At 40.4% G+C, this 20,623-nt stretch overlaps 1 protein-coding gene across 19 annotated transcripts in view; it reads right to left on the reverse strand.

The window, feature by feature from the left end:
- The window catches only part of KALRN (kalirin RhoGEF kinase), a 502,830-nt gene that overhangs the window by 220,200 nt on the left and 262,007 nt on the right, over positions 1-20,623 (reverse strand). For all 19 annotated transcript variants that reach the window (XR_007166315.2, XR_007166316.2, XM_048072237.2 and 16 more), the window contains one exon: positions 11,232-11,354. Coding sequence is in view for 17 of the 19 variants with exons in the window: in XM_048072237.2 (XP_047928194.2) it covers positions 11,232-11,354 (123 nt within the window). In the remaining 2 variants the exon portion in view is untranslated. The remainder of the gene's footprint in view (positions 1-11,231; positions 11,355-20,623) is intronic.

Genomic DNA, 20,623 nt, shown 5'->3' on the forward strand with positions numbered 1-20,623 from the left:
TTCAGAGGTGTTGTGAAAGCAAAAATGGACTAAGGGCTTTGTCTCCCCTACAACTTACAAGGATTAAGATCTTCCCTAACAGCTAGTGAGATGTACTGCATATTGGTAATGTGGAAAAGAAAAGAAGTTTTCACTATCCTGGAAGAAATAAAGTTTTTATTTTTTTTTAAACACCCAACATTCATATACTTTAGAAAAGTTTCAGACAGGGACCAACATTTTTCATGTTGGTCAGAAAGCATTCATATGGGGTACATTTTAGCAATGTGTTCTACTGTACGAAATTCAATTCAGGTTACCTATAATCACCAACAAAGATTTAGAAATATAACATTTTTAATTTCTGATTCTTATTAGAAGGCCACACATGATTTGAGCTAAACATATTCTAATAATGACTTACAATGAGAGATCTGGTACAGAACTGTGCTATAAAAATGTATTGATTTTTGGCATGTAGTAGATCCCCAAGAATACTGCAGCCATATGAGATACTGCCTCTATAGTCAACTTCTGCCAATTTATTTTATTTTTTTATAATAAAAAATTGTCCAAATCCTGAGCTTTCTAGTGTATTCTTTACTTAATGTTGCCAAACCATTCCTTCTCCCCGTCCAACCCCCTTCCTCTAAAAATCCCAACCAGGCCCCAAAATGGTAAGACAGGACATGACAAGACAGGACAAAATCAAAGATCAGAGAAATTCTCCTCGAGCTGTCTTTGATCTCTCTTTGCCTGCTCTCCTGGAGCCCCAGCTTCGTGCCAGACCCTAAGGAGCAAGATTTGGGCTCCTGCTCCCGGAGGCATACCCAGCGGGGCCAAGCAGCAATTCACACTCCCTTTGCCATTCCCATCCCCATATAATCTCCTTATTTTTGTGTCTCCGTCCTAGCTCACAAATCCGATTCTGCTCTGTGCTGTGCCATCTTTCTTCCTTGTCCCACATTCACATGCCGCTATAAAAAAAAAAACTAATTTTACAATGGTTAAACGACCCAGTGACCCAATTACCAGTCCCAGAGCAGAGCGCACACTCTGGTGAGTTGGCTGATACTCCAGCAGCTGACGTGGCTGCAGCCCTGGCTGTGCTGCGGGGCTGCCTCCTCTCCCACTTGGCTTTCGGGGCACAGCGGTGCAGCGGGAAGCGAGACCACCCCTCGGTGTAAACCCTGCAGGGACAAAACCTCGAATCCTTTCGGAAAGGGCCTGGCACTGGGAGAGACGGCTTGCCACCCCATGACAGGAGGCAGCAATGGCGTGAATGCGTTCCTGGCTGGGCGGTATTTCTTTGTGCCACTTGTATGGTGGGAGCAAACACCTACCCCTGATTTTAAAAAGGATTTGGTTACGTCTATTTGGAGCCTAAAATACACCCCAGAGCCAACAGAAAGTGATGCTGAAATCATATAAGACTTCTCTCCCCTCCAACAGCATCTATTTCCAAGTCAAACCAGGGAGCACTGCAAATCCTTCCTGCACCCCACTTTGATGTGTGGGCATTGCCAAATCCAAATTCTGGTTGTCAATACAGATCCTGGCCACAGGTAAGACACCCAGGAGCCAGGTGCCAAAAACTAGCACACGCAGCAACCTCCATGCCCTACCATCCTTCATTTCACCCCGCATCCAGCGCATTCACCTCAGCTCTTGAGTTGACACATTTAACACAAAGGCTGCGCTGCTAATTCCCTGATGGGAATGAGTCACGACCACCCTTTTATGCTGTGCACTTTTGCAGCGAGGACTAATATCACACCGGGGGAGGCAGAAGCAGGCTCTGTTCTCCCTTCGCTGCCTAGCTCCGCATCTCACTAATGTCACGAGGAGTTACCTACACTGCGTGGAAAAAACAAGCCTTATGCATCGAACAAAGCACTCTGCTAATGAGGGTTGCTTGCTAATAGGGCACGCACACTGTCATTGTTTTGCAGCACATGCTGGCTTCTGTTGTATTAGCTGCATGCTAATATAGGCAACCATGCCAGACAAACACGTGCACATGCTCACTGACAGGTCAGAAACACCTCCCGTCTCCCTTCCTGGCTTTTCACAAATTCTGCAATTCCTTCCTCCCAAACAAGCTTCATTTCAAATGCAGTGACATGACAAGTCCAATTCAGCTTGCTTTTCTCATGTCAGTCTTAAGAGTTTCCCTCCCTCCCTCCCTCTGCAAAGGCTGAGGCAGGAGAGGAACCTGTGTTTTTGCATGTGGTTGTGCTCTGAAGCAGACACTAAACAAAGATGCCTAAATGCTTCAAACCATATGCCATTTCCATAGTGACACAAACCAGCGCTTTCTTGAGGCTTGGTTATACAAAGCCAGACCTCACAGACAGCAGCTATGGAGGGCAATATTAACGGCTCTATTACACGCACTGAATCAACAAGTTATTTATACAGACATTAGGATTTTGTCCCTGTTCACACGCATGTTATTCTAAAAGACCTCTATAAATCCACTGATATCCCCCTATTCCTACACAGGAGAAGCTGAGATCTGAACCCTATTGCAGGGCAACAAATAAAAAAAATAGGTTTATATGCAATAAAATTCTGGTAGAATACTGACATAAAACATTTGCAATGGTCACATACTGCAAGTGTTGTTCTCAGACAACCCAAGTGCCTGATGTGAGAAATAAGAGGACATCCCTCATCTGGACCTGCAATAGGAAAAGAGAAGAGAAACCAGACTGCAGAGCAGCTTTCCCACAGGATAGATCAGCCATTGAACAGGATTCTCCACTCTTTAGCACATGTTCATTATAGACAGTTTCTCTGAAACTGGAAATGTGACATTGTTCTAAATCTTGTGCAGCAGAGTGATCCATCAGACCCGGTTAGTCTATTCCCAGAATATTTGCACAATGATAATAAATACCTAAAACTTGCCCTTGAAAACTATTTTGCTTTATTACTGAATATAAACCTCTTTGATATTGGCTTAACCTAAGTAAAATTACCAAATACTTGCAAAGCAGTATATTTGTGACTAGCCACATCTGCTGTGTTAATGCTGTGCCATTCTCCCAAAGGCACCACTGGCTGGCCTGGAGGCAGCAGCAAGTAAAATCTCAGATGGATTCATAGTGTCACCTTCTTCCCCTTGAATTCCCCCTGCTATCAATAGCTACAAGAAATTGAACTGAAGAGTACTAGTCCACCATCATTACAAATGAGATTTGGACATTGCTGCAATTAATCTTCCTGAGTCAATAGGCACGGCTTGATAACCCGATAAGAAGAGCACATGGGAGAATGATCAGAGGGGATCCAAAGCCTTCGGATGACAATAGTTTTCACCAGCATACACAGTGCTGCCAAAACAGCAGTGGTTCATTAGTGGTTCCAATACTAAATAGCTTTTATTTTAGTTGTATGCTCATTCAGTTGAGACATCAGCACAACGTTGAACATATCTCTAGTATGCATGTTATATAATACATCACTGTTAAATTTTTCCAATTATCTTAAAAAAATATAGGGGCCTGAAAAAAACAAATTCCAGAATTTTTCTTCTGTAGGAAATTTTCTCTTTCTTTTCTGATTCTGAATGAAATGAGTTCAAAAACTAAGATATCCCCACACAATAGAAATTCAAATTTCTAGAGCTTCTAGAATTAAAAATAGATATTTCTTAAATAGCTTCATTGTTCCACCAGTCTGTCAAGGGAACAGTATTTTGCATTTATAGGCAAACTAAAGGAACGCATTTTAAAGAACCAAAAATAAACCTACCCAAATAAAACCAGCTATAGGAAGCTTGCTCCTGGCAACTGTCAAAAATGTATTGTGTTACCAATCCTTGAGATTTTACAGGGAATATTTGGATTCTGAATCAAGCTGCAGGCAGCTTAAGGAAAAGATCCATCTGTCATGTGATTTTGGAAGAAATAGGAAAGAAAATCACCTCTAGCTTGACGAGCAATATACTGAAATGTAACTCGGAGATATGGCATAATAAGCACAGCTCTTCAGGCAATTGCCAGGAAGATTTCTCTGCTGTTACAGAGCCTCTCTAAAAACAGTTCCCCATTACTACTAGCTTGCAAAGTACCAGTGGCTACCAATTCAATTACACTGCTATCCAAACTCTCAGAAGATTAGCCAAGAAGCTCTTTCAGCAACCCCTGCTAATGAGGTCTCCATGGGCATGTCTAGACCACTCAACGGAGCATGGTACTGACACATCCACAGCCTACTCTGAAGGGTATCACACTTCCTCGGGGAGAACATGAGTTACATGGCCTTCTTCTGGCTCACATCTGGCAGCAGAGTCCCCATGCTTGCACAGAAGTGCATCCAGCACAGCTATATGGCTCCGTCCCTCCCAGCCTTCCTGTGCAGAACAGCTCCAGCATCTCTGCACTTGCTGCTCAGCTATGTCCTGAGTCACCCAGGGGCTGCTAGACTTCACACAGAGTTACGCTATTGCTTCCATGATAAACTACCTGGCTCTTTAACTATGTTCTTAGAAGTTTTTAGATCCAGAAGTCCCCAGATAACCTTCCCATACAATCTATATATAGGCACCAGTTCATTTTTCTCTGCTGTCTATGACTGCCAGATGCTGTCTGCTGCCAGCCAGAAGAAACCAAGAGTTCTGGAGCCCAGAGCTCTGCACCACAGCACACATGCCTGTGTAATCTGCTGCCAGTGGGCATTTTTCCTCTTTGTGTAGAAATGAATACATTTGCATAAATGCAGTGAACAGGAAACTGCATTACAGCCTCAGAAGTCGCTCATGACCATGCAAAGGATGATGAAGAAGATATAAATGGAGCTGACTTTCTCTTGCCTGTCTCATTATTTTATTTTATTTTATTTTTTTATAAAAGCATTTGGCATTATTGAAACCACAGTTATACTGCTAACTTTGAGCATAGTTTTTACCAGGTTTAATTGACTGCTTTCTCCCTGTTTTGGACTAATATTTCATCCTACATTGTATTTTAGTCACCCAACACAAAGGGAGAAATCCAGTATGCCTGGTGAGCTATTCCATTCAACAACCAGGTAGGTCACAAAATTAAAAAAACTAATAATAATAACAAAATCACCCTGGGACAATGCTCTGTAAGTGCTCATTATCAAGCAGGGCTCCTAATTTATGCCTAGCTGTTTTACATCAGCACTGAACTTCATGCCAAACTTTAGAACAATGACATCCAGCAGAGCTGGAATCTATATAGGAAAGCGCTAGGTTTTTATCCTGAAGGCCAAACAAGTAGCTGTTTGCAATTCAGTTTGGCCTGACTATTCCATTACCTCACTTAATTTTAAAGCAGTTCAAGTAAAACTACGCGGGACTGCAAGATCACAGAATACCATTTTTTTACCCGCAGTGGATATTCTTACTGAATCCGCTGGATATTTCACAGGACAAACACTATAATCATATTATTCAATATATTTACACTTAAAGATCTTTTTATCTCCAAGAGCCATTTGAAAACTCTGAACTGACAGCATCTTGGGAATAGAACTATGGAGGAAGGGGAGACTCAAGACAGGACCACCAGAGTACAAATTGCATCTCAGATGAAGAACATCACCTAATTTTTGTTTTCCAATAGAGGACATAGGCCATTGGCTTTTTAGGTCTCCTTTGAAACCCTTTTCTTTCAGGAAATACCTTTATCTCCCTCAGAAAAATAGAAGAAAGGGATGATTCTTAAATGAACTATACACATTTACATAAGTTAGCTTTGATGGCTCAAAACCTGTGTTCAGGTGTTTAATCATCTCCCAAAAGTTCTTTTGGAGGAAAGCGAGCATAGACACCCAAGAACCGGAACACTAAATAGCTTCCCAAATAGCATACTGCAAAGCTCAGCACTTTTGCTTGCATATTTGCTCACATTTTACCTAGCTCTCCACTTCCATAATAATTCAAGAATAGCCCACTGCACCTTGGCAAAATGGAGCCTGTAAAACTTTCAGGTACTAAATGCAAAACTCAGCTGTAGCTGTGAGTACAGTGCAGTTCAGGAGGCTTGAAAGCATCTCCACAGACCTGAGAGCAGCTTATCCTCCAAATGCAGATGACAAGCACCACCTTGCATGAGAGCACAGACCGCCCAGCTCTGCATTTACAGAATCCAGGCGGGTTGTTTGTCTGGGTGACCCCAAACAACGCAGGGTTTGGCAGGAGAGGGAGAACACCAAGGGGACAGCGTGCGAGCCAGCTTCCACTTCTGCTTCATTTCACTTTGGTACAACGTTTGGTTAGTTTGGGTTAGAAACACCGGCTGTTTACCATTAGTTGAGCTGAAGGCTTTTAAAATGCACAGCGAGTGCCATCTGCAGGCTGAAGTTCATACTGGTGGGCCTCCTCCTGCTAAAAATGCAGATAAACCTGCCTGATAGGAAAGCAGAGAAACGGAGAAGGACTACAGGAACGTTTGTTGCAGATCTTTGGAATCACAAACCACTCAGTCCTGCGGCAGCAGAGTGCCGCATAGCCAGAGGTGTTTCCCCACCATCTTTCCAAATTCTCTGCCAGAACAAACGCAGCGATGCTGTTTGTGAGCAGAGGATGACAAAGCCACCTTATCCTCCGATTGCCAGGAATACCAGAAGAGAGAATGATCTGTGGCCTCTCTCTCATATACAGCAGCCCCTCTCATATACAGAGAAGAAAAGGCTTTCCAACATGTAGAGCTCAACTCAATAGTGCTCAAGTGCTGGGAGACTTGGGGAGCGCAACCCAGATAACACAATTTTCCCACTGTTTTTCAGGTAAAAGCACTGAATAAGGAAAAGCTAGAGAGTCTAAAATGAAATTATCTCTGGATTTACAATCCTAATTGGCTGAACGAGGGTTATTTGATTTACACAAAGTAATCTGAGACAAGCTGTCATTGCAGGAACAGCTACATCTACAGAGTGGCGCTTATTTGTTGATGGTTACCTTGATACCTACCTTGCCATTAATGCCCAACTGCTCAGGTTCTCTGTGCAGGAGGCACAGTGCCTAAAGCTGGCATTATCAGGGTGCAGCCAGAGACCAGCATCAGCACTGGCAGAGAAACAGTCACAGGTATACTCAAGATAAAAACCTCCCTCCCAGGAGTTCTGGCTTTCTCATCCAAATTCAAACATTTCCCATCTGTGTGTCCCATGTAGAATAAATACGGTGAGAAAAATTGCTAGAGCATTGTCTAAACAGCAGTTATGAGAGAAAGGGACCCCAAATTGTATTTCCTATTGCCCACAATGCATCGCTCGAAAATCACTGACATTTTCCAAGCGCAGCTGTATGCAGGAAGGTGATCTATTTGGGCCATGCCTGATTGGATCATTACATCCAGATTTATAAATCTGTGAGGTTTCTAATCAGACATAGAGGGAATACATTCCACCTCTCAATCTAGTGCCTTGGCAGGTCAGTCAATCAGAGCATTTCTCAGCACAGCAATCCCAGATACAATTCTCTTCTTTACATGCAGCTAGGCAGCATTCAAAAACATGAACTTTTTGTCCACTGTTGCAAATACCACAAAAATTCGTGAAAATTGCTTTTAGTTTGACCTTTGCAAATGCCTTCCTCAAACAGTAGGAGATAAGAACAAATATATCAGAGCCAAAAGAAAGTAGATGTTGAAGAATAAATTTATACTGTATGGCAGACTATGTGTTATTTTCAGAGAACTGCCAGAAGCAAGAAGACTTGTACTGTCAGTCTCACCAGGTATGTGAGTATTACAGTTAAAATATATATATATATATAAAATCATTAGCAGACAATAACTGACATCCTGATGAGAGGAGTGGGCATACTCTTCAGTCTTTTGTTTCAGGATCTTAGCATGTGTGCTTTGTTACATGGCTGTATCAGGAATAAGCGATACCAGTTATCCACCTTAGCCATGGCAAAGTTATTTACTATCATGAGAAAAAAAATAAAATTAAACAAGTTAAAATGAATTAATTATAGACCAACTCTAAAGAGTTAAGCATCAGGAGGAAGGGAATCAGGAAGAGTAAAAACTGGTCATAATCAGAGTGGGGAGGAGATTTATTCCTCAACACAAAATCGACCTCATGGAAAGCTTCTGCAGGAAAACTCCAGGTGTGATAAATTTATGGCCCTCCCTCTTACCCTTGCTATTACTCTTTTGAAAGCAAAGAATATTATATTCTCAAGTCCTTGACCTGGGATAAAGCCTGAGATTCCTTTCACTTCCCCCAGCCCATGTCCCCATGTCCATTTGCCAGCCTCACATTCCAGTGTCACGCTGCAGACAAGCTTCATAAATTAGCAGTGGTGTTCTGGTGGTGTGAATGCACCAGAGGAAGGGCCCAGGAACTATTCCAATCAAAGACAGGGGGAAAGTAGCTGAGTTTGACTTCTGTCAATTATTTCTAATTAGGAAGAACCATAAAGTTCATAGTCGGAGCACAGGACTGCTCACAATTGTCCAGGCGGAGGAACAAGACACACATTAGTGCTAAGTGAGTGAAAGCAAGGTGATCACAGAAGTGAAGGAATCATATTCAGAGGAACATAGAAGGGATTCTATACCCATATGATTTATATTTTTCTCTCCTCTTTCCATCCTTCCGCCAAATGCCCACCTTCATTTGAACCCATGGCCTCACATCCAGTGAACTAGATTCACAAGCCCTTTACTCCACGCTGAATTTGGCCGTGTGAAGTGAATAGAGATGTATCTGAAGTTATCCAGCCTGAGATATTTAATGAAGAGGACTAGTATGAGGGGTAAGAAACTCTTACGTGAAGTAATTTCATTCTGACTTACCCTAGTACCTACACACAGACACCTCCCTAAATTACATCGTCCAGTGGAGTAAGCCTTATCTGAGCTGTTGTTTCCAATGTGCAGACAGTTCACAGAATCACAGAATATCCCAAGCTGGAAGGGACCCACAAGGATCATCGAGTCCAACTCCTGGCTCAATAGAGTACCACACAAAATTCAGAATTCAGGGAACCGCAGCGCACCAGCAACACACTGCTCCGCCTCGTCCCCTTCTCACTGCAACGGGAGGAGACAAAATGGCGGCCGCTGCCGGCCTGCCACTGGCCTGGGCATTCGAGTCCTTCTTGACTTGTCAAGGCATACAGAAAGTGGAGTTCTAGTCCAGACCTTGAGGATTAAGATTCAGCCACAATTTTAGCACTTCTAGGAGACCTGCTATTCAACTAGATATTAGACAGGGTTCCTATCCATTTTTATTTTGGTAAATTGACGTTTCCCTTCTGTCATTTGGCTATTACCTCTGTTTCTTGCTATGTGTGTTACAGAACCCACTTTTAATTGCTCTGCAACAGGTGAATTAAAACCGTTTGGTGCATTTTCAAAGTACGCTTATTGAAAATACTCTCCAGCTCCTGTGCTGCAAGACTCAGTTGCACAGCTTGCTCCCATCTCTGTTGTCAAGACAATGTTATTCTTCTGTCTTTCCTCACCTGTTCTTAATTTGTTTCCTACATCTCCAGTGAGGTAGTACTCAAGGAGGAGGAAAAAAAGAAAAACAACAACAACAACAAAAAAACTGATCCAGTAATGTGAGATATAACTGGAACTGTGAAGCTAATATATCATACGGGAGGGAGATTCAGAGAATATTAATGCCACAAAAGACACTAGATCACCTAGTTTCAGCTCCTGTGTATTACTAGACCTTCATTCTCATTCAGTTACCATTAGTATTGCATCCAATAATGGCTATCTGACTTAAACACATCTTTGGGAAGGCACCTTATGTTGATTTCAGGATGAAACCTCCCACTAACTTCTGCTTTTGGATGGGCCCTGTAAGACTGTGGTTTGCAGCCTCCAGCCTAGGGCCTATTTTAATCCATTTGCATAAGTTAACTCTAGAATTTCAAATCTATTGTCAGAAGTTTTAAATCCACAGGAGGTCTTACAAAATTTTAGAGGTCCATCAGTCTAGAACTGCTGCTTTCAGATTGTGTGATTTGTCAGTGGTATGCAAAGATACCTCATCACAGCTGAAAGGTAACACTGAAATTCAATATCAAGCCAAGGAATATGAGTTTAGAGTGATAGCTGAATGTCTAATTAAAAGAAGGATGTCGGCAAACTGAATGGATTCAAGGAAATAGTTAACAAAAGAGCGTTTAATAAGAACATGTTAGCAGATTTAAATATGCTTAACGTGGATAAGAGGCACTTAGGAGAAGACAAGATAACATTCAACAGATATTGCAGGGCTGTTATTTCATCTCCTTCCTTGGCATTTACCTCCTTAAGTGAGATAAGCAAGACTAAAGGGATATAAACAACAGTTTATATACATATATATCTATATACTGAATATCAGGGAGAGAAAAAATAAAAATAATCCTGCCAGTAGCTGCTGTCAGGCAGTGAAATAATTTCCCATGGAGCACAGTGAAAGAGTTACGTCCCTGTTGCTGGAAACATCTAAAACTAAACTAGGCCAACACATGGGAAAGTTACCACAGAAAAATGAAACCAAAGTCTAAAACATTGTTGTCTTATGCCACAGTGAAATATTTGCGCAATAACCTGCCTGCATTCATCAGGAAGGCAAAGCATTTAATCTATGTAAAGCAGAATGTATCAATCAGGATTTTATCTAAAATACCCAATGCAGGAGTACCTTCACAGGAGACCAATTTCTGACAGATGATGCTTCAATCTAAAACAAAAAGTGTAACATGATCTGGCAGGCAGAACTGAGACTGGATAATTTCTGGCCATATTTTTTTTTTTTATTAAAAGAATAAAAATAATTGGTCCCTGGAAGAACTTATCAAGTTTCCTCCTTCATTTAAATTCCATAAGTAAAGGCTAGATGTATGTTTAAACATCTGCTATGACCATGCTTCAAGGAAAAGTTATGGGCTTTCAGGCAGGAATTTTGGCTTCATACCAAAATTCCTCGTCATGCCTTGCTTGTGCTGTGCTATGAGGAAGATCCTGTAACAACAATAATAGCTATCCTCTCATTCTGAAACAAATAAACAAAAATCTTTCTAGGCAACAGGCTGTACTTGCACAGACCCACCCACTGCAGTGATTTTCTAATTGCAACTGCTGCTGCTACCACACGTAGCATACAAACTGTGCAAGGATCCTGGTCAGCTCCCAATGTTTGAAGAGAGCAGTGTGAATTTACCAGGCCCCCGAAATTCCAGTAGATTTTTTCTTAATGTATGAGAGGAGTAACAAAAATCAAGCCAGAAAGCAGAAGTCTTTGATTCAGACTCTTACCTGTGCTACCTCTTCAAAATCATCGTGTCTTTTCTGCAGTGCACGTGCTCTATGTAGAGACTTCCCAACTCCTGTGTGTTTACTCAGAAAGGCTTCCCCATGATTTTCAATCCAGTCCAGTACCTGTCAAAAAAAGAAGAGCATCCAATTACCTCTCCTGTCTCAGCAGCACAGAGCAATTGTTGGGGTGAGGATAAAACAGCTGCAGAGGTATAGCTTTATGTTTGCAGTAACTAAACACATGGAGATCTGTCAAGATCTGTTCCAACAAGATAGAAGATAAATGTTTATAGATGTTACTGGTAAATTAGGATTATTGGATTTTTACTATTCAATTTGTTTTAAAGTGTAGCTTAGTTATTTGAGCCTGACAGACATTAAGTATTTACTTTCCCATAAATGAGTTTTGGGGAATGGGAGTCAGAAATCTGGAATCTTTTGCAGTAAGCATCCTCCCCTTAAAGCTCCCTGTGTAAACCAAAAAACGATAGCAGATTTCACAAACAGCAGATTCCAATAGGAAGTGTCTTAAATGAGTCCAAAAGCATGATGGAGGGATCAATTCAAATTGATTTTGAAATGGGGAGAAAACATCAGAGTAAGTAGAATGAAAAGGTTAAGAATCCTTCACTGCAGGCCACAGAACATTGACTGAATGCACCTTTCAAGTCTTATCAGGTTTCCAGTTCCAAATGTAACTGAAACCTATGGAAAAGTAAAGTGGCAAATCTGATATACTGAGAGCTAAAGAAGATTTTCTTTTAAAAATAGATCAACTGTATGACTGCCATCCATTTGGAGCTCCTTCACACAATAACAGTGGCACAATTCTGCTATTAAACCACCAAAATTTAGATTAAATCTGTTCAGGGTCTGCTACAAGCTGCAATACCTCAAAAATGGTGTTTGATGCTGTCATCTTGGGAAATTTCAGGATGTGATCTCCACCCTTCCTCAATACACAGACACTAAGAGAATGACAGTAACAGATCGGTACTGGTTGCAACCACGGGTCCCAGCGATGGTGGCCAGGGGCTGCAGGAGCCGTGCAGGAGCTGCACCAGCTTGGCCTGAGAGGGGCTCTGCTACTGGGCGCAGAACTGGACAGGAGAGAGCAGCTGTGCGAGGAGCCGTGTGTTGTGTATGGGGCTGATAAAGGAGCAGATATTATTGACAAAGCCTAGAAACCTAAGAGTGGAAAAATTGAAGACGTGATTTTTTTCTGTTTTAGGCAAGCAGAGCTATTTGATGGCTTGGTTGTAGAGAATATAAACTACCTGGGCTTTCAGCCTGTACTTTAGACCCCAAGCATATTTTAATAAATACATAAATAGATAGATAAATAAATAAAAAGTTCCAAGTCCAAACAAAACTTTATATGCATAGTTGTTTTTCACTCCCATTTCTTTGCTGGTAAAAGCATTCTTTTAATCAGTATTTTGTGCTTACAAGGTATTTTTCATTCACAGAATACAAAGCAGTTCACAAAGTGGGGTATCAAAACACCTCAGGTCTTGCTAGAACAACACGGATTTGGCACAAGCATCACTGTGGGGATGAGGACGCAGATCCAGGTGTGTTGGCAGCCCAGTCACTGCTTCCTGCTTCCCTTTATCTGATCAATTCAGCTTCTGGTTGCTCTCGATATAGAGTCCCAAATACATCCCTTCAAACATTGGCAGCCAGATGCCGGCTGGTCTGCTAAGACTACAATATGTTCTTGACCAGGAACGTCTATGTTAGTTGTAATAACATAAATTATTGAAGCGGCCTTCTAGCATTTGTGTCATTAACAGTCTGCAAATAATTCTGTTAACATCCTCTTTCCTCTTGTCAGGAGTTTTCAACTTATCTATTAAAAATGGAAGCAGAGAAAAACTAAATTTTTGAAAAAAAAATATCTAATGAGGGCTAACTTTTAAATATGATTTTAAAAATTGCAAATAGCTATAATTTAAACAATACTACATATGAAGTACGTATGCTTTCCATCCATTAACATTTGACAGCAATGCAGTGTAATTCTACCGTAAATTATTCTAAAGACTTTTTCATGTTTATAGCATAAAAGTAGTGCTCACATAACAGTTAAATTTTCAACCCAATCAATGTTAGGTTGGGTTGCTTTAGTCACTGTTCGAACGACTGTTAACAGAGATCGCTGCTTTTATTTTATAAAGGGATGTTTCAGTACATGCTGCAATTCAAAACAAGTAATACAACATGTGATGCTTACTTTAAACAAAGATGACAACAGAAACAATGAATCTAGACGAGAGTACGGGTCCAAATACGGATGCTTTCTCTCAACAAAAACAAACAGAAGTGCTAGCGCAATTCACAGGGAATCAACCTTTTTTCCAGGTCTCACTCAGGAGGTGGCAGCTCTTGCAGCAAAGTTTCGTGTTGCATTTGGGCAGTTATTCTGTGGTGCTGATGCAGAAGGTGATTCACCAAATCCTTCCTGTTACATGAAAGCTTCCCACTGAAGTCTTCTATTCAAATATTGATTAGGTTTGCAAATCCTTTAGTTTATGAGATTAGGTATAATATACCCCCCTGAGGTGGTAAAATCGTACAGCCACTTAACAAATCAGCACTAGGTGGGAAGACAAGATAAAAATCTATACACCATCCTCTAATGACACTGAGTGTAACACCCTGTTTGACTACCTCTTTCCTATGCCATTTCTCTGCTGAGGGTGCCACATTTCAGATTTCCCAGTCCCTACCTGCTCTTTCAAGAGTTCTGATTCTAATTGCTCCATAAATTCTAATTCTGCCACAATTCCCACAAGAAAAAATAAATCATGACTTTAAAGAATAACTTGCTTAACAATATTTTCTGTGGCTCTGAAACCCGCAATAGCATATTTGACCACTCCAGGCGTCAGTGTATTTGTTTTCACAGCCATTGTCAGATACGTGAATGCTATCATTTTATTTTGCTTAGAATGAAAAAAAAAAAGAAAAAAGAGAGAGAGATGAGAGATTAAGAGACAAAATGAATTGCTGAGATGTCCCAGGAAGTTGGCATAAGACGGAATCTTAGTTCAAGGCTCCGCTAATCTGTCAGCCCTAACCGTTAAAACAATCCTCAGCATTAAAGCATTTGCCCTCTAATAAGCTCACAATAATTGGCAAGCAGGGAGAAATATCACATCTTTGCTTCCATTCTACGAGGCACGGAAAGTTTGCACTAAACGAGGAGCTGAGATATGGAATAACAGAGCAAAGCTACAACAAGAACATAAATCAGGTACAAGAATAAGACAGGTACAGCAGCACTTACTTCCAGAGAAAACAATGAGAAATGTTGAGCAATTATCTACAGCAAACACAGGAACAGCTCCGGAAGGTCATAAACCTGAAATCACCAGCACTTGTAAACATTTACCTGTCAGTGGGTTTGGAGATTTTCTCCCTTATGCTAAAGAAAGGAAACATTTTTAGAAGTAGCATAACTGTGTAATAATTCAAGATAAACATTAACATTTTAATTGAAAGCATGGACTTTTTAACTTACTCTACTGCTGAAAATTTATATCCTGAGATACAGTTAGCCATTGAATTTATGGTGGCTTAGTTCAAATAATTTAATTACGCCTTAAAAATATAAACAGCTTGAAGATGCTGTTAAAAAGGCAGTTAAGAGTGTTTTCCAAATTACATCTTCAAATTTCATAATTATCCTTTATTGCCAAGCTATTCTTTTCTTAAAACAGCTAGAAAAAGGCTGTCGGTCACGAATCAGCTGGCAATACAATACCGCACTCCAGACAGGTCCATCATCTGGGGTGTTTCTTGAAACAAAAAATGCTCTGCAACTCCAGTATATGTCAACACTCTTTCCATTACGCATTTACTACTGTACTACTACTACTTTGAAAGCTGCCTGGAGCAGGGGCCAGGACCTCCCTCCTGCTTTGCAGCTCCTAGCAGAGTAAAGCCTGATCCTGCATGACTGCAGTGTACATTCAGGCTAACCACTGTGGGGATGCTTCCCATGTCGGAGAGTGTTTTCCAATCCAGGCCACTGTCCATCCGATAATAATACTATGTTAATGAAAACATGCTGAGTTCCAAGCCTAAGGCATCTCCAAGCATGTCACCAGAATCACCTAGGAAATTTATAACTCACAGACATCTTAGAGGACTGGAGAATACTATGGTACTTTACATCCTGCCATGGCAGATGCCCATCCCAGACCTTACTGACCCCATTGCTCTTGGTGAGTGGATTGGGGTAGCTTTGTTTCTGCTGTCACTCCACCCAATCCAAAAGATGCCAACAGGGAATAATAGTGTCACCCTGTTTACTCTTACGTGCCTTGGTAGCTTCCAAAGGACTCCAGAAAGAGTGCACGTAAGGCTGGGAGACGAGAAAGAGACCCCCTTTCTTTTCTGGATGGAGATTCATAACTGTGCTTAATTCCCAGATAGTAAAAGTTTATATAACATTAGGCTCAAAAGCATGAATTGTTTGCTAAGAGCCTGTTTAACAGAAGGAGAACACAAACCAAATGTTCAAGAAGCACATCTGACGTCAGCAACATTTATTGGTGGGAATGCTGCTGGATACACACACGTGTTAAAAACAAGACGCTAATCTCTCTCTCTTTCTGTATGTCACCTAATTTAAGATCAAAAGTGGTAGGAGCATTATTTTCTTTCTATCATGACGTGAATGTCCTGTCTCTCTTCCCTTTTGTCCTCAGGGGCACAATTACACACCCAACAAAATAAGCAGCAAACCCAGGTCACCAAGAAAATTAAATAAAATTCCAGCACAATTACAGCAGGCTTACTGTGCTAGCTATTATAGTCATTATATGGCTGGATAATCACAAGATTCAAAATGCTACCTGGAGGAAGAATAGCTGTAACTGTCCCTTTATGAATGATCTGTGTAACTTCAGAAAGAACAAGAGTGGCAATTCATACTGGTTTTATCTGAGCACAGCATCAGGAAGCCTGTGTTCAGAAGAGAAACTCTTCCAGAGGCCTCTCCATAGTCCATTTTGCTGATGCAAAACTCTTGCCTATGGGACATTCTAGGGCATACCTAGACTGACAAAATAAATAATGCACAGGTGAGGTTGTGGAAAAATGTACTGGACGCTCCATTTGCAGGGAATGGTGATAGTTTCTACAAGACACAGTAGGAAGACAGAGTAGGATGACAAGAAAGAAGTGGAAGAATGATTTTAAAGGAAGAAGGTTGAAGAAGCAATCAGGCAATAATTAAGCAAAGTTCTAGGACGATAATTGTTCTTCCTCTAGGCTAATTTGTATGATGGGAATATGGTGAGATGATTGCATTAGTGAAGTTAAGGTCAATTCTTTTAATAGCTTAAAAAGCTAATTTGATTTTTAAATAAATAATTAAAAAAAAAAAAGAGTTGGGCACTATTTTTAAAGGGCAGACTGTTCAATGCAGCTCTTTGAAAATGCAAACTGTCCATAGGTATCTTTCCTAATTCATAAGAGTGAAAACTAAGAAGCACCTCATAACTTTATTTGACTTTAAATTAAAAACTCCTTGGAATCCAGTCTCTTTTCGCAGGTGACAAGTGGTGGGACTCAAGGTTTCAGGTTGCACCAGGGGAGGTTTAGATTAGATATTAGGAAGAATTTTTTCACAGAGTGTGATCAAGCATTGGAACAGGTGGCCCAAGGAAGCAACTGAGTCTCCATCCCTGGAAGCATTTAAGAGACGTGTGAACATGGCACTAAGGGACATGATTTAGTGATGGGATGCAGTAGGTCAAGTTTACGGTTGGACTTGATGATCTTGGATGTCTTTTCCAACGTAGATGATTCTATGATTCATTCTTAGCAAACCCTCATTCTCTGATCCTATTTTACATTGATACAAACTGTGAAAGGAGTAATAGATCTGTTACTTTCAGGAACCATTTCTGTTGGTGAAGTTAGTTGAAAAACTGTGATTTTGTATTCTTTTAAATTGTATTTCTTTTAGTAGCAATGAATGAAGGTGAAATGAGAAAGACTTAGAGAAGGACACAGAGGCTTCCTCAAAAAAAAAAAAAAAAACCACAAAAAACAGGCGGGGTGGAATTAGATGATCTTTAAGGTCCCTTCCAACCCAAACCATTCTGTGATTCTACGAAATATACTAATGAAAGAACCCTGCCCTGCTCCTATACAGGAAGGAGATGAGGAGCATAAGCTGCTGATTAAATACACATGAATAAGCCGTAGCGTGCTGTGGCAGCAGCGATGGGGCATCCTGACTTCTGCATTTGACCCAGGCCTGTTCTGAACAGTTTTATTGCTCCTGAACAAGATGACCTGTTGAAGAAGTGTCTTGGTGGAGGGAACGATTACTCTTTGTTACTCTATGTCCCACTGTTGTTGCCATAGTGAGTCAAACTGGGTTACTCTGAAAACTGAAAATAAATGATACTGTTTTCCATTTTAAGGAGTTAAGAGTCAGATCTCGATCTCAGCTAAAATGGTACCAATCTAGCATAACTTTAAGGGGTTAGATTAACTCTTTAGTAACTTTAGCAGGGTTATAATACATTCCAGAGCAATTCCAATGAAGGACACCCAATTTATCCTGCTTTAAATGAGGCCCCATTTCAAATAGGTGCATAAGCATTGCCTAACTTTAAACACATGGATGAAGCCTCCAAAATCTACTAGGCTCATGCCTTAGACGTGCCAGTGAGAAATAGCCAAACCGTATCGAGTTGCCACTATGTACACTTTATTGCTTGCTGTTGAGACACTTTGCGATAATTAGAGTTCTGGTGGGATACCAGGAATTTATATGGCACTTCACAACTTGTGTTTTTATAGTATTTTCACCATTTCCACTCAGGAATCAAAACTCATCTTTACTTATTCTGTAGGTGCTATGATGAATGGGAACTTAAAGGCCTTGTTTGTCTGAAATCCCCATTTCAAAACCCTGCTTTGCCAACCATGCATTTTGTAACCAGGAAGCGTAGTTAAAGGGTTCATGTTTCAAATTGCGCTTTCATAGAGACTTTACATCCAAAGATTATTGTAAACGTTTTGTTCTACTGCACAGCAACAAAATCTGATCTTTTCTGTCAAAGCCCTTCAAAATCATACAAGCCTAGTTAGCAACACTTACTGGCTGAGCTGGAATTTGCTGATACGACAAAGAATGTTGTGGCAGAAGATAACTCATTTTCTTACAGTAGAAGAACTAGAAACTGCACAGCATATGTGGATTTATGAGCAATACAATTCAAAGTATATGTGTTCTCAGGATACCCACAAACCACTCCTTCCTTGGGAGGTAAAAGGAAAAGGCCTCCAAGTGATAAAACATGCACATTTGCCAGGGGGAGCACTGCATCTCTGTGAAGGCGGTAGACACTGTGACTGTTAACTTCTATCCACTGCAATTATATCTGCTCCTGGATAACGTCGTTCTGTGCAGGCTGACATGGGCAGCCGAACCCCTGGCCTGCTACCAGGCCCTCCAGGAGAATTTTGTGTCAGCACCAGCAAAGAAAGAACAAACACCAAGAATCAGAAGAAAATTAAAAAAAAAAAAAAAAGTTCCCCCAAACCCACAACGACTCAAGGAGACTTAATATATCCTAATCCTCTTTAATGACTAAAATGCACACCAAGTCTGATTTCAATTAAAACATAGTTTCTTTGTTGCATTCCAAATCATAGCTGAAAATAGATTTCTTTTCTCTGCTATCCCTGGCCCTGTCACAGCAGGGTAATGTCAAGTAAAGGTCTAGCTGAGAAAATACACCAAAATACAAAGGAACTTATCCTCTGGCTTTTCCTGCCATTATTAATGGTTTATAATAAAACCCTAAACAAAAGTCAGCCATTGCACTTGTGGTTTTTCCATCCCAACTAAAACAGAGCTCCTTTTTTTTCCACCTCTTTCATTATAATTTTACATTAGTGATACAGTATTTCTAAAAACTTTTTTTTTTTTTTTTAAGAAGAGAAATAAAGTTAGATCGTACCTCATTTTTAAAAGTGGAATCATCATCATTTTGGCTCCCATGCCATTATTTTTAAATTCAGAAATATCTAAATCTGACACTAAAACTTAGACCTTGCTCCCACCAAAATCCTCAGCAAAACTTCAACTGACTTCAGTAAACATTGATGAAGACCCCATGTTTGTAAAAGATAAGCAGGGGCTAATTACTCATCCAGCAGAATCCAAGCCTCCAAACACACACTTCAACACCACATTCTATGTCCCATTTAGCAACTTCTGAACAAATTTAATTCCTCTGACAGCACGTTACAAGCTGCATATAGGCTAATGTGGATAAGTGCACTCCTAATGTACAGATATAGCTCTGCTAATGGAGTTTTGTCGTGGTGGAAGGGAACGGTGCCTTACTCTGCTCACTCTGGCTAATCATGTCAAATCATTTGAGAGCTCTAAGAAATAAGCAAAAAGCAACAAGGATTTCATATCAAAAGTAGACTGGAATTTAAGCAATTTGGTTCAATGCCCAGCACTGCAGTTCAGCAAATGACTCAACTTCCCTGCCTCCATTCTCATTTGTAAAATGACATTAACCACACTTACAGTCAAAACAAGTGAGGCTGACAGAGAAAGTGTTTGGAGTGAAAGCTGCCTTTATTTTAAGTTTTTGCAGCCTCTAGCAATACGTGCTCTAAATCTGGTTGGGATTCTAGAAACCTTTTCCAATACTTGAACATACTAAAATATCATAAATAGCAAACAAAATCATGGCTGCTGCACACAAGTGAGCAGACAATCAATTTAAAAGCAGGGCTTTAAAATCAGCTGAAAATTGCTCCAAATTCACTGCAGTATAAATACCTAATTGCTGAGCATATATCTACAAAACCTGAAACACCATAGCTTGACCTATTTATATGTCCATAACTAATTCATCTTCAGAAAATAATGTGGCCACACAACCACCTTCATCTTTATTTAATTCATCATAGATGGTCATACATGTTACTTCTTTCAAATTGGCTTGAGACCTAATTGGTGCATTCCGCTATCACAAAAATGAAGCAATCTGAGTACTGGGGGTTCTGTTTTTTTGTTGTTGATCTTTTTTTTTTATTATTATTATTTTGTAGAAAAGGTGTAATTGAGTCATCAGAGCTACACTGATTAACATACTCTTAAGACTGGATCTTAGGACAACAAATACAAAATTTGATACTTCCTCAATCTTTTGTCAACAAAGGTCACTCTCAAAATGTTACAATAGACAACCTTCCCTCAAGTCACTCAGAAGTTTGTCATCTCCATTTTGCCTTTCCTTTTCACCACAACTCCATCTGGTAAATATGCATTGAGCCATGCCTGCATCTCTTTCAAAAGCCAGAGAACTAATGCAGCTGCTATTAAGTATGATTTTTAA

Source organism: Anser cygnoides, chromosome 6 (genome assembly GCF_040182565.1).
Source record: "Anser cygnoides isolate HZ-2024a breed goose chromosome 6, Taihu_goose_T2T_genome, whole genome shotgun sequence".
In the NCBI taxonomy this organism is placed as follows: domain Eukaryota; kingdom Metazoa; phylum Chordata; class Aves; order Anseriformes; family Anatidae; genus Anser; species Anser cygnoides.